Here is a 15,407-nt window from a genome sequence, read left to right as displayed (position 1 = left end):
TCTTTTGCAATTTGGACAGGCTGAAAACTTCTCAAAACATCAAGTCCTGGTTCCTCTTGCTTAAAGTTTTTCCCACCATTTATCTCTTTGTTCTTGCTTTTATACTAAGCCTCCAGAAGAAGGTAGGCTGTAACTTTAGCACTTTGAGAAACAGACAAATGAATCAGACAGTTGAAAATTAAAATATCAACCTTATCAGTGATAAAAGTGTTTACAGCATAACGCTTAGGTCTGTAACCAATGTGCTTGTAATTACTAACCCCTAAACTGCAGCACCTCTTCTCACTCTATCTAGCCCCTCCCTGACACACAGGGACAGAGTGTGCTGTGGTCAATTTACTTCATTGATGAGCAGAGACTGGCTGCTCTGTGGACAGGCTCCTTTGTAGGACAGAGAAACCAAAAGGGGCTGAGCCATATATGCTTAATTACTTTACTCTAGAGAAAGAGAGAGGAGGATGGAGCCATACCACAAAACTGCAGAAAGGGCAAACATACCTATGTTAGGGACCAAGGTAGGTAGGAAACTGGGAGGCAGATGGAATGATTCTTTCTAACACTAAGGTGATAGGCATTTTTGCTATCTACCTGTCTTATCAGTTATAGTGAATAGTGTTTTTTCTTTGACTATGAATTACTAAAAGCTCCTTCAAATCAAACATGTAACTATTTGAACAGTTTAAATGATAGCACCTATTTTTTATATAAATTAATATAATATACATATAAATTAGATATAAATATAATTTAATTTATATAATTAAATTATAAATTAAATTACATGTAATATAGAATATATTTTATAATTATGTGTAATTATATATAATTAATTATATAATTATATATAATTAATTATATAATTATATATAATTAATTATATAATTATATATAATTAATTATATAATTATAAATTATAATTAAATTTATATGCATATTTATATATAAAATTAAATTTATAATTATATAAACATAAATTATAATATAGATAATATAAATATAAATTAAATGCCTGCTATCATTTAATTTATATTTATATTATATTAATTTATATTATAATTCTCATGTAGCTTATTGTCCTGTAATTTATAGGTTTCTCCAACAACTAACAGAAGAGAATTCTGAGTTAATTAGTAAGTTGTGGACTGACATTCAGCAGAAAATAGCAACCGAGTCACAAATAACTCCTCCAGGAACGCCATCATCTGCTCTTTCATCAGGGGAGCAAAGAGGTTTGTTTCCCTTTTGCATTATTTCTAGGTGCCTGCTTTATTAGGTTCATTCTTGAATGCAGTAATTTTTAAAGGAATGTTATTTGAGTTTTGACTGCCTTTGCCTAATTGACTAAAATACTGATGGATCTGTCAATTGAAATACTTTCTTAAGAAGTTTGTTCACTTGAGATACTTCTGGAAATGTTCTTCCTTTTAGCTGCTCTGAATGCTACCAATGCTGTCAAGAGACTCCAAACCAGGCTTCAGCCTGAAGAATCTACTGAGACTCTAGACTCAAGCTATGTTGTGGGACACGTGCTGAACTCAAGGAAGCAAAAACAGCTGTTAAATAAAGGTTCAGTCCCTTAATTTACAAAGATGAATATTAAAAATGTAACTTGATACAGCTGTCTTAATCTCTTAGTTAATGTTTTTCTCCCTTAATCTCATCCACATGGTTCCAACTGAAAGTTTATTGAATGGTAGCTAAGAAATGTCTCCTACCACATGTAACTCTGGAACAGTGGTTCTAGTGCATTCATTATAGCTAGTGTAAATCTGGTTTAAACTGTTTAATTTTTATGAGAGAAATGGTGATATCGTCTATAAAAGCCTTTTATAAATTGTGAACAATAGTCAAAAGATTTTTCTAGTAGTTTTCTAGTCATAATTTTTCCTGGTCTTAAAATAGAATGACTTCTCTCATTATCAGTGAAAAGAAAACCGAATTTGCATGCTCTTTCCAAGCCGAAGAAAAACATGTTATCAGGTAGCACAACCTCTGCAGACTTACCAAATAGGACTAATTCCAACCTGGATGTCCTCAAACACATGATACATGAAGTGGAACATGAAATGGAAGAATATGAGCGGTGGACAGGTCGCGAGGTCAAGGGTCTGCAGAGCAGTCAGGGTCTTACAGGCTTCACTTTGTCGCTGGTGAGCTCCCTCTGTCGCCTGGTTCGGTACCTTAAAGAGGTAAGAACATTAGGTTAGTAGAGTCTTCTTTTCAGGCAGAAATGCATGAGTTTTTTTTCCTTTCCATTTATTGCAACCTCCAAATAAAGTACAGTCAAATTTGAATAGCTTCGTTTAAAATACCTCAGTTTTAGATTATCTGCAGTAAAGGCTTATCCTTTAAGTCTTTTCTGCCGTTAGTTGATACATGCTCAGATAAGTGATTTTAATTTTAATAAGAGCTTTAGCAAATTATAATTAGTAGGGTAAATCTGCCATTAATATAATTATATCTTGTGCTAATATTAAATATTACTGTTTGACAGTTGTAGATTAAATAGAACTGTTAACTGTGTCTGCATTCTATTGCTATTCTCTGCTTCCTACTCCCACATTCAGTTTGGAGAGTGGCATTGCCTATAATCGGTAGACTTGATATGTGGGAGAATTCTTCATGTTCCCTGTATGTCTGGTAACTCACATATGGCTTCAATGTCTAAGTGGGAGATGTTTTATTGTTGTAAAAATAATTTATAAAATAAGCAAGAATTCTTTGTTTGGCTGGGCGCGGTGGCTCACGCCTATAACCTATAATCCCAGCCCTTTGGAAGGCCGAGGCGGGCAGATTGCCTGAGGTCAGGAGTTTAAGACCAGCCTGGCCTCAACGTGGTAAAACCCTGTCTCTACTAAAAATACAAAAATTAGTCGGGCATGGTGGCGGGCGCCTGTAATCCCAGCTTCTGGGGAGGCTGAGGCAGGAGAATTACTTTCACCAGGGAGGTGGAGGTTGCAGTGAGCTGAGATCGCGCCACTGCACTCCAGCCTGGGCAGCAGAGCAAGACACTGTCTCAAAAAATAAAAATAAAAAAAGAATTGTTTGTTTAATTTGATTTCAAATAATCATCCACAGAATGCCACAGAATTAGAGTTAGCTATGTGTTTCATCTTTGAAAATCTATTTAAACTGTTATGTACTTAAGCCTGTTATACAAATATGACAAAAATGTTTAAGGAAACTTTATTATTTAATAAGATAGATTTACCACCTTAATACAGATGTTTTAGTTTCTCTAGAGCCGTCTTCCTAAAATTGAATTGCTTTTTTTTTGAGACAGGGTCTCATTCTGTTGCCCAGGCTAGGGTGCAGTAGTGGCATGATCTCGGCTCACTGCAACCTCCACCTCCCGGGTTTAAGTGGTTTTCCAGCCTCAGCCTCCCCAGTAGCTGGGACCACAGGTGCATGCCACCACACCCAGCTAATTTTTGTATTTTTTTTGTAGAGACAGAGTCTCACTATGTTGCCCAGGCTGGTCTCGAAATCCTGAGTTCAAAGCGATCTGCCCACCTTGGCTTCCCAAGGTGTTGGTATTGTAGGCGTGAGCCTCTGCACCTGACCCTAAAGTTAACTTTTTAATGACAGATTCATTGTATTGTCAGACCTATTAAAACCTTAACATTCTTTCACCCTTAACTCAGGAATCTTCAGGAGTATACTTTTGGCTCTTGGAGAGTATTGCAGGCTTAGAAGCATGTACTTTTTTTTTTTTTTTTTTGAGACAGAGTCTCGCTCTGTTGCTAGGCTGGAGTGCAGTGGCATGATCTTGGCTCACTGCAACCTCTGCCTCCTGGGTTCAAGAGATTCTCCTGCCTCAGCCTCTTGAGTATCTGGGACTACAGGCGTGCACCACCACGCCCAGTTAATTTTTGTATTTTTAGTAGAGACGGGGTTTCATTCACCATGTTGGCCAGGATGGTCTCGATCTCTTGACCTTATAATCTGCCTGCCTTGGCCTCCCAAAGTGCTGGGATTACAGGCGTGAGCCACCACGCCCGACCAGAAGCGTGTACTTTTAAGCTAATCACTTGTTTTACAAAGTTAAACCATTTAAAGTTGTAGTCATTTACTTTAAATTATATTTTAACAAGCTTAATTTTTGAATTGGCGATATAGTCACATATTATGAAATTCAAAGATAACAGCAGATTGTACTAACTCTCATGACTAACTTCTAGCTAGCGTGTTTGCTTATTTATAGCCAACTATCATTCCAGATACCAGTGTATCTTTCTAGAGATGGTCAGTGTATATTCAAATAATATGTATATGTATATCCCTCTACTTTCTTTTTACAAAAAATGTAGTTACTTAATTTTATATAGCATTTAGTTCATTTTATTCTATTTAAAGAAGGGAAGAGGATAAAGAAGCACATTTTCTTTAATTAAATATAATAAACCTTTTAATAAAACTCTTCATCATTACTGTCACATAATATTTGCTTCTTTGTAAATATCTTCTTTGCCAGCTTTGAGTGCAAACTTTTAGTTTTCAACATGTGATGCTATTGGTGGAAGTTTATTTGATATTTTTTTGTAGAGTGAGATCCAGCTACGTAAAGAAGTAGAGACAAGGCAACAACTGGAACAAGTATTAGGTGATCATCGAGAGCTCATTGATGCTCTGACAGCTGAAATTCTTCGTCTTAGAGAAGAAAACGCTGCTACACAGGTACTCAGATGAGATCCCAATTTTTATGTGTTCAGTGGTATAAAACATCTTTAAACATGTACTGGATTCTCTTAGAGTTGCTTTTGGTTTAACTGTATTGATGTGATTACTTATCAGTCATTTTTATCATCAGTGGCAGGTATTATTGAACATTTATTACATGGAAGTACTATAGTAGAAGCTTGGAAGTAGTATATGGACTGTCTTCCTGTCTTCAAGAGACTTACTATTTAGTGGGAAGACAGAGTCTACATTTAAATTATAACTACAAGTGTTACAGTAGTTAATCCAAAATGTGAAATGAGTGTTATGATAGCCACTTTTAATTTCAAAACAGCAGAAGATAGCCTTTGAGGAGTCCTTTTGCAATTACATCAGATGCCATTTACAGTTGTTCACAGTATCTTCATATTTGTTACATAAAGTCCTCTTTGCTGCTTGAGTAATTGCTCCTTTTCTTTTTTAAAAGACTTACACCATTCTCTTCTGGAAAACCTATTGCTTCCATGCTGCATTGAGCATTCTTCCTTTGTGAACTTTTTTTTTTTTTGAGATGGTGTCTCACTCTGTCACCCAGGATGGAGTGCAGTGGCATGAGTTCATTGCAGCCTGGACCTCCTGGGCTCAAGTGATCCTCCCACCTTAGCCTCCCAGGTTGCTGGGACTACAGGTGCGCACCACCATACTCAGCTAACTTTTTATGTTTTGTAGAGATGGGGTTTCACCATGTTGCCCAGGCTGGTCTCGAACTCCAGGGCTCAAGCTATTCGCCCGCCTTGGCCCTCGAAAGTGCTGGGATTACAGGCATGAGCCACTGCACCTTGCTTCTTTGTGCACTTCTGATACTGTCTGGATATTGGTATTATTGCATTTATCAAATTGTTTTATACTTATATGTGTACTTGTTACTGAGACTGTATGCTTCTTGAGTGTACACAGTCTATTTTATTCATCTTTTTTGTTCTCATATGATGGTTATTATTACTTTTATTTATCAGCCAGAAGAGACTAGACAAGTAATAGTTAGAAGATAAATTATGTTTGTGTTAATGGACATTAGATGTAGATGTATAATTTTTTAAAATTGATAATATAGGGCCAGGTGCAGTGGCTCATACCTTTAATCCCAACATTTTGGGTGCCAAGGTGGGAAGATCACTTGAGGCCAGGAGTTTGAGATCAGCCTGGGTAACAGAGTGAGACCTGTCTCTACAAAAAATAAAAATATTAGCTGGGCATGGTAGCATATGCCTGTAGTCCTAGCTGCTTGGGAGGCTGAGGCAGGAGGATCACTTGAGCCTAGGAGTTTGAGGCTGCAGTGAGCTATGATTTTGCCATTACACTCCATCCTAGGTGACAGAGTGAGACCCTGTCTCTAAAAAAAAAAAAAAAAAAAACAAAAAACCGAAACCACACACAAATTTGATAATATAGTTCACATACCATTAAGTCCTCCACCCTTTTAAAATGTACAAATCAGTGTTTTTAGTATGTTTGAAGTTGTATGCCAGCACTGTTATCTAAATCCAGAACATTTTCCTCACTCCAGAGAGAAATCCTGTACCCTTTTTCTTTTTTTCTGAGACGGAGTCCCACTCTGTCCCCCAGGCTGGAGTGCAGTGGCATGATCTCAGCTCACTGCAAGCTCTGCCTCCCGTGTTCACGCCATTCTCCTGTCTTAGCCTCCTGAGTAGCTGGGACTACAGGCGCCTGCCACCACGCCTGGCTAATTTTTTGTATTTTTAGCAGAGACGGGGTTTCACCGTGTTAGCCAGGATGGTCTCGATCTCCTGACCTCGTGATCTGCCTGACTTGGCCTCCCAAAGTGTTGGGATTACAGGCATGAGCCACCGCGCCAGGCCATCCTGTACCCTTTAGAAGTCACTCTTCATTCTCTCTTCTCGCCAGCTCCTGGCAGTCACTAATCTACTTTTTGTGTTTGTGAATTTGCCTAATATAGATATTACATAGAAATGGAATAATGTAATATGTGCTTTTCTTTCACTTAGTATAATGTTTAAGGTTAATTTATGTTTAGCATGTATCAGTACTTCATTCCTTTGTATTGCCCAATAATATTCCATTGTATGGATGTACCATATTTTATTTATCCTTTCATTAGTTAATGAACATTTGGGTTATTTTTACATTTTGTCTGTTATGAATAATGCTGCTATGAACATTCATATACATATTTTTGCAGAACATATGTTTAATTCTCCTGGGAAGACGTGCAGTTTTAAAATGTACTAATTTACTTAACAAATCTTTGTTGAATACCTGCTGTGGGCCTGGTACTGTTCTAGGTACAGGAAATAGAATAGTGAACAAAATATAGAAAACTTTGCCCTCATGGAGCTTACATTCTAAATAAATCCTAAAAACAAAAAGTTGAAGTATAGTAAGTTAGATGGTGATATGTACTTTGAAGAAAAATAAAGCACATAAAGGCACAGGAAATGCATAGGATGGGGTAGGATGCAGTTACAAATGAGATGGGCCATGCCTGTCTGAGGAAGTGACATTTGAGCCAAGACCTGGAAGAGGCGAGGAGTGAGCATGTGGGTAGCTGAGAGAAGAGCAGTCTGGGCAGAGGAAAAGCAAGTGCGAAGGTCTTGCGGTGGGAGTGTGACTGGTGAGCTTAGAGTCATCAAGGAGATCAGTGTGGCAAGAGTAGAGTATGAGGAAGAGGAAGAGAGAGAGGCAGGAGACAAGATCAGGTAAGCCCAATTACATAGTGCCTTGCATGATGGTTAAAGATATGGGCTTTTATGCTGAGTGAGATGGGAAACCACTAAAGAGAAGAGACGTGATTTGTCTTGGGTTTAAGAGGATCACTCTGGGCTGTGTTGAAACTAGATCAGAGATTGGTGCCCTTTCTTGAGTCGCATGCCCTTAGTGTCTTATAACAAAACAGTTCTACTAGGCCAAAAACAGTTCTACTTACTAAGTTGTTGAGTCCAAACAACTATGTCCTAACAACTGAGGGGCTGTTTGAGAAAAAGTAATACTTTCTCTTAAATAACTACAATTATTTACTAATGGGTTATATGTACCTTTTGAGCACTGTACCACTTCTCAAAGCTTGGAATCATGTGGGACACAATCATTCTTATTTCCTGTTCCACACTGATTTTCCTCCAGAACTTGTTTTTTTAACCTAGCAACTGCTGAAAACCCAGCCATGAGAAGATTTGACATCCTCAAAAGGAATGTAATGGAATCTGACATTGAAACTGTGAACTGTCCTGAGCTAATAGTTCACCAGTGTCTGATAGATGGCAGGCATCACTATTTCCCTTGAAGATTTAAATTTCCCCCGGTGCCCCTGTAAGTTCACTTTAGTGCCCTGAGGTGCCTCAGCAAACAGTTTGGGAACAGTATGGGACTAGAGTAGGTGGCCAAAAAGCAGAATATTACATGAGGAGTTATTGGAATAGTTCAGGTGAGACATGGCAGCTTGGTCTAGGGTGGAAGTGTGAGAGGGTGTGAAAAGTGATCAAGTTATGAATATATTTTGAAGGCTGACCAATGCAGTCTGCTAATTTATTGGATGTGGAGTGAAGTAGAGGATATTGGAAAAGAGTCAAGGGTAATTCCAAAGTTTTGGACTGAATAATTAAAATGATGAAGTTGCCATTTATGAGGTAAAGAAGGCTTGAGGAGGAATTTGGCTTTATGTATCTTAGGTTTGAGAAGTCTATTTGAGTTCTAGATGGAGGTGTTGAGTAGGCCACTGGATATATGAGTGTGAAATTTGGGAAAAAATTTGGGCTGGTGGTATAAAAATGTTTACTATACTTCATTCAGCAGTACTATTAATAATATTTCTGAGTCTGGCTGCACCTGACTTTTATCAAATGTCTGTATCTCTCTAAGCATACATGAGAGATATATATATGCTTAGATAGAAGTTTGTTACTAGCTGCCATCTTTGGGTTTTCTTACTTTGTCATTATTACAGAGTGTCAGCAATTTACAGAACTCTCCTTTTCTTCCTTCTACCTGCAATCTTCTCTACTTCTAGGAACATTTGTGTAACACCAATACATAACTTAGATAAGCATTATGTGGTAGTGATCAAACCTGATGTTTTTAGATGACATACTTGTATCATCCTTGTAGAGAAGATTAAGAACAAAACAAATTCATCTAACCTTCTGGGCAATCTATTTGACTTTTACATGTAAGAATGGAATTCTAAACACTGAACACATTCAGCTCTGTGCCAGAAAGTAAATCTATGGGTATGGTATTTTGTGGGTGATCTTTTAAATATAGAAAAAAAAAAACCTTATGTAATATTAAAAAATATATATATACACACACATATAGACAAAGATGAGAATATCTATATACATATATAAAATATAGTGTTCTCTCTCTCATGCACATATGTAAAAATCAAGTTGTAATTAATATTTATATTAATTACATACAGAATTTTGTGCTGTTCATGTTTACCCGTTTAAATGCCTGGGTAATATTCATTGTTTCCTCCACCTCATGTATCTGTGTCTCTTGGGGGTAGTTTAAGAGTTAGCTGAAACATCTATATGAAGAGGTTTTGTAAATGGAAAGCCCTGTAGAAAGGTTAATTCTTATTGTTATAGCAGGGTATTTATTAATTACTGTTTCATGATTTACTTAACCATTTCCCTATCATGGAACTATTAGAATATTTATAATTATAAATAGCATTGCTTTAATTTGAAGTCTCAAATTCCTGAAGTATTTAAAATGATGATATTATACATACATATCCTTTGATATGTATTGATATGATATTAAACACACGTATCCTTTGTGTGGTTTGCTTTCTAGGTGGTGGTTTGATGTTTGATATGCTAATAATATTATTTCATATGTTTTCCTCCCCAGGCAAGACTTCAGCAGTACATGGTCACAACAGATGAGCAACTGATATCACTCACACATGCTATTAAGAACTGTCCTGTGATAAATAACAGACAAGAAATTCAGGCATCAGAAAGCGGAGCCACAGGTAGAAGAGTTATGGACAGTCCAGGTGAGTGTGGTCTTACTCTCTCAGACTGTCATTAGACTACTTAATGGCCTTAGATAACAAACCAAACCTTAAATCTCCAAACTTATATAGACTCATTGACTGTTTATGCATGTACAGTATTGTCACTACTACAGTTGCCACTACTTTTCCAGCTAATATTGGATGCTTGCTCTATGCCAGATACTTGTTAAGTCTTACATGCATAATTTCAATTCGTGTCATAATAGTCTGATGAGGTAGGTGTTATTGTTATCCCCATTGGTGTTATCCTTAGAGGAAACAGGCTGAGAGAGGGTTGGTAACTTAGCAAAGTCATACAGGTAGAAAGTAGCAGAACTGGACACCTAGACCAAAGAGAGTGCTAGCACTTTTAATCCCAGTGCTCTAGATTCAGAAGAGATGGTTTTGGAAAGAGAAAAATACTGAGTTTTAGAAATTCATAACTTTTGTTCATGTGTGATAGTGTTGTTATTTTGAAATTCTTCCTTCATCTCATGTGCCATCATATGCTATAGGCTGAATTGGACATTTTGGTTTTTTCATGTGTTTTACTTTTAAGTAAGACTTTGATGAGTATCTGTAAGAAAAGTGTTTTATGTATTTAAAACCGTTTTCTTAGGATGGATTCTAAGAAGTGGCTGACCAAAATTTAACTTGCATGAGGTAAACTCATTGGCTAGGGCACATCTCTGTCTTCTGGTGGAGTCTTGCTATTTTTTTTTTTTCTTTTTGAGATGGAGTTTCGCTCTGTCACCCAGGCTGGAGTGTGGTGGCGCCCTCTCGGCTTACTGCAACCTCCGCCTTCCAGTTTCAAGCGATTCTCCTGCCTCAGCCTGCTGAGTAGCTGGGATTATAGGCGCCTGCCACCACACCTGGCTGATTTTTGTGTTTTTAGTAGAGACGGGGTTTCACCATGTTGGCCAGCCTGGTCTCGAACTCCTGACTTCATGATCTGCCTGCCTTGGCCTCCCAAAGTGTTGGGATTACAGGCGTGAGCCACCGCACCTGGCAAGTCTTGCTATTAATATCTCAGTCAAGGAATATGTTAGTGTTTTACTATTATCTGAATTAAGCTTCACTACTGAGAAAGCTTTTAATTATCCTATAGGTAAGAAGGGCTGGGAGTAAATATATTGTAGAATTATTTTTTTTGTTTTGTTTTGTTTTGTTTTAATTTTTTTTAGTATTTATTGATCATTCTTGGGTGTTTCTCGGAGAGGGGGATTTGGCAGGGTCGTAGGACAATAGTGGAAGGAAGGTCAGCAGATAAACATGTGAACAAAGGTCTCTGGTTTTCCTAGGCAGAGGGCCTTGCCTCCTTCCGCAGTGTTTGTGTCCCTGGGTACTTGAGATTAGGGAGTGGTGATGACTCTTAACGAGTATGCTGCTTTCAAGCATCTGTTTAACAAAGCACATCTTGCACCGCCCTTAATCCGTTTAACCCTTAGTGGACACAGCACGTGTTTCAGAGAGCAGGGGGTTGGGGGTAAGGTTATAGATTAACAGCATCCCAAGGCAGAAGAATTTTTCTTAGTACAGAACAAAATGGAGTCTCCTATGTCTACTTCTTTCTACACAGACACAGTAACAATCTGATCTCTCTTTCTTTTCCCCACATTTCCCCCTTTTCTATTCGACAAAACCGCCATCGTCATCATGGCCCGTTCTCAATGAGCTGCTGGGTACACCTCCCAGACGGGGTGGCGGCCCGGCAGAGGGGCTCCTCACTTCCCAGACGGGGCGGCCGGGCAGAGGCGCTCTTCACCTCTCAGACGGGGCAGCGGGGCAGAGGCGCTCCCCACATCCCAGACGATGGGCGGCCGGGCAGAGACGCTCCTCACTTCCTAGACGGGATGATGGCCGGGAAGAGGCGCTCCTCACTTCCCAGACTGGGCGGCCAGGCAGAGGGGCTCCTTACATCCCAGACGATGGGCGGCCAGGCAGAGACGCTCCTCACTTCCTACACGGGGTGGCGGCCGGGCAGAGGCTGCAGTCTCGGCACTTTGGGAGGCCAAGGCAGGCGGCTGGGAGGTGGAGGTTGTAGCGAGCCGAGATCACGCCACTGCACTCCAGCCTGGGCAACATTGAGCACTGAGTGAGCGAGACTCCGTCTGCAATCCCGGCACCTCGGGAGGCCAAGGCTGGCAAATCACTCGCGGTCAGGAGCTGGAGACCAGCCCGGCCAACACGGCGAAACCCCGTCTCCACCAAAAAATACGAAAACCAGTCAGGCGTGGCGGCGCACGCCTGCAATCCCAGGCACTTGGCAGGCTGAGGCAGGAGAATCAGGCAGGGAGGTTGCAGTGAGTCGAGATGGCGGCAGTACAGTCCAGCCTCGGCTGGGCATCAGAGGGAGACGTGCAAAGAGGAGAGGGAGACGGGAGAGGGAGACGGGAGAGGGAGCCAGAATTATTATTAATTCTTGTTATTGCCTGTGGAAAAAGTCAGAAAGATTTATGTTGGTGAGACCAAAGATTTATGTAATATCTTCCTGAGTCTCAGCTCTTGTAACTCTTTTAAAATACTATGGAATGTGACTATGTTGTGATAATGCATGACCTGTGAAGTTCCTTGTTTTGTAATGAGCCTTATATATGGAGGTCAGTGCATTAATATGACCCATTTTAGCCATTTTGTTACTTGTTATGACCATTAAAAAGCTATCCATAACAAATAATGAAAAATTCTACCAGCCTAGGCAGCATGGTGAACCCCGTCTTTACAACGAATACAAAAAATTAGCTGGGTGTGATGGTGCATGCCTATAGTCCCAGCTACTCGGGAGGCTGAGGTGGGAAGATCACTGGAGCCTGGGAGGTCGAGGCTTCAGTGAGCCAAGATTGCTCCACTGCACTTCAGCCTGGGTGACAGAGTGAGACTCTGTGTGAAAAAAAGGAAAAATGAAAAAGACAAACTCTGGAATGCCACATAGGATTTTTTAGGAGTCCCTAACTGGCTCGCTTTTCATGGCTTTGAGGCCTTAGTGATTTTCTCAAAAATAGTAACTTCTCAGTACTAGCCCCCCAGCAGCCTGCCCATGAATGATTGGCAGAGGAGGATACAGCCTAGAAAGTGAAGGCTCTAGGAGCTATGTTGATTCATGTGGATTTTGCACTCTACTGAGATGCATTTAAGAATAAATACCTGAAATGTGCTCATAGTTTCTTTTTGTTCCTATTGTACTAATATCCTCTCATCTTCTTCAGAGCGTCCAGTTGTAAATGCCAATGTCTCAGTGCCATTGATGTTCAGAGAGGAAGTGGCTGAATTCCCACAGGAAGAGTTGCCTGTTAAACTGTCTCAGGTGCCAGACCCTCCAGATAACATGAATCTGGCCAAGAATTTTCCAGCACATATTTTTGAGCCAGCTGTGTTGTTAACACCACCCAGGCAGAAGAGCAACTTAAAATTCTCTCCTCTTCAGGATGGTAAGTCTTCTTCTAAAGTTACATGAAAGTTGTTTTTTAATGTTTCATTTGTGCAATGTATTACTTTCACCATTACATGAAAAACAGAATTGAAAAAGACACTGATTACCACACATAGCCTTTAAGCTGAAGGAAGAATTTTCATGCTATGTGTATCATACCTGTGGTCATGTGTGACATTTAATTAATTTTATTGTATATCTATTTTATTAAACATTGTAAGTATTAAACTCAGATCAAAAGATCAGAGTCCTTAGCATTAAGATTCAGAGTAAGGGGAATCCCTTTTGTCCCTATGGTCCAGGAGCATTTCAAAGAGTTAGAAGCAGGAGATTATACTCCAAAGAGTAATGAAAGTTAGACTAAGGAAAGGTGAAAACTGTGATTTTAAGGGTCTTGTAAGTGACATCTGGTCATTATATTCACCTCTTTCTCATCAAAAGTTTTCAGCTCAGTTAGTTGAGGGAATTTTATAATAAAAGTTAATGGACAATTAAAAATAGCTTTAGAGTTACTCTTGCAGCTCACAGGTAGAGTTTTGAATAAACATGTTAAGAATATATTATTCTTAGCTCAAAGATTCTTAACTTAGGGTTCATGAATGGTCTTCAGAAGTTCCATGGACTACCTCATTGTTGGGAAGATTAAATTTATTTGTCCCCATGTACATTTTTTCTGGAGCTATTGTTTTTATTTCATTTTTAAAGAGGTCTTTAGTCAAAAAAAGAACCACCATCTTAAACTCTCTTCCAAAGTTTTTTGAAAAATATTATTCAGGTCTGATTAGCCTGAATTTTTATTTCTTTGACAAGTTTTTTTTTTTTTATTTTTACATAAGGGAACAGAAAAATAACTGTTTATTATTATTGGGACATACAAATTTTGTGCAATTTTCTGCACTTTGATGTATGTTTCCAATAAAGGACACGAAGAAGCCCAGGGGTTAAAGAAAATGGCAAATCCTTGCTATTAAAAATTCTGTTTTGGTATTTATAATGCAGATGTAGCATTTGTCAGATCAGTATGGTGCAGTGGTGGCAGTGCCAGGCTGAGAGTCAGACGTGCTGGTATCTTGGCCCGTTTATTGTTGACTAGCTGTGAGGCATGAGGCTCAGATAGTTTACCTTTTCTAGACCTAAGTTTTTCCATCTATGAAATGAGAAGATATTTCTTTATCTTTAATGTTCCCTCCAGCTCTATCATTGTATGATTCAGTATTTCCTCTTCAGAGGGCTTCAGTTACAATAAATATGTTTACTCTGATCACAACCGTACTAAATGCTTGTTAAAGCAAATTTGTCAGGGATTGCTATAGACAACATTTTGTTAATATCTTCAGCAAGTTTGTATTTAAAATAACTGCCCATTTATTTTATAATGTGCAGACAGCTGCTTGTGAATATGTATTTGAATTGGTGATGTTTTATTATATTTTTCAAGCATTGTTTGGAATACTCACATATAAAGAATTATTCAGTTAAACAGAATATGCAGATGAAAATGGGTGATACATAGGGCCCTTCATCAGCATTCAGTTCTCTTTTAGGATAGCTTTGTCTAATAGAATTTTCTGGGTTGATGAAAATGTTCTGTGTCTGCTCCATCCAGAATGGTGGCCACTGGCTGCATGGGGCTAGTGAGCACCTGATATGTGGCTTATGTGACTGAGAAACTGAATTTTAAATTTTATTTAATTTTAATTAACTTAAATTTGAATAGCCACATATAGCTAGAGGCTGCCATATTGGACAATATTGCTGTAGAATTTCCCATCATAAATATTTTCCTCTAGCTATTGATTTATTTCTGCTTTTCTTTACAGCCATGCTTCTTGAACGAGTAGTGGGTGTGTGTGTCTGTGTGTATTGGTGTGCAGTTTCATTTCATTTTCTGATCTCCCATTCATCCTTTATTTTAAAGTGTTCATTCGAATTCATATTTGTATATGGTTTTTTAAAAAGTACTGTCAATTTAACCCAGAGAAAGGCTCTCTAAAACAAACTGATATTTATTTGAGATTGAGAATTGCAATGGGAATATGGTGGGCATATTCAGGGAAGTAAAGGAAGACAAGAGTTTTTAAAGGGGAAATGAGGAGGATTATTTAAGTTGTTTTGAGATAACTATCCTTGGCTACAAGGATCAATAACAAGGGTGGCATCAGTCTAAGGTTGGATAGGCAGTTGCTGGGCAAATGTCCTCGCAGAATTATTTTTTGTGTAAGATTGTGGTGTCCTTTGTGCAAGGTTCTGGTTTTTGAAGTCTCTTGAACA

At 38.7% G+C, this 15,407-nt stretch overlaps 1 protein-coding gene across 6 annotated transcripts in view; it reads left to right on the top strand.

The window, feature by feature from the left end:
• The window catches only part of SPICE1 (spindle and centriole associated protein 1), a 69,956-nt gene that overhangs the window by 44,336 nt on the left and 10,213 nt on the right, over positions 1-15,407 (top strand). For 4 of the 6 annotated variants that reach the window (XM_009446165.5, XM_009446162.5, XM_001158122.7 and 1 more), the window contains exons 8-13: positions 1,090-1,229; positions 1,429-1,566; positions 1,924-2,189; positions 4,546-4,677; positions 9,559-9,706; positions 12,913-13,134. In XM_009446165.5, coding sequence (XP_009444440.3) covers positions 1,090-1,229; positions 1,429-1,566; positions 1,924-2,189; positions 4,546-4,677; positions 9,559-9,706; positions 12,913-13,134 — 1,046 coding nt within the window. The remainder of the gene's footprint in view (positions 1-1,089; positions 1,230-1,428; positions 1,567-1,923; positions 2,190-4,545; positions 4,678-9,558; positions 9,707-12,912; positions 13,135-15,407) is intronic. The other 2 variants (XM_054680903.2, XM_016941668.4) reach the window with 1 other exon arrangement.

This window comes from Pan troglodytes, chromosome 2 (assembly GCF_028858775.2).
Source record: "Pan troglodytes isolate AG18354 chromosome 2, NHGRI_mPanTro3-v2.0_pri, whole genome shotgun sequence".
NCBI classification, from domain to species: Eukaryota; Metazoa; Chordata; class Mammalia; order Primates; family Hominidae; genus Pan; species Pan troglodytes.
This window is presented reverse-complemented; position numbering and strand designations above follow the sequence as displayed.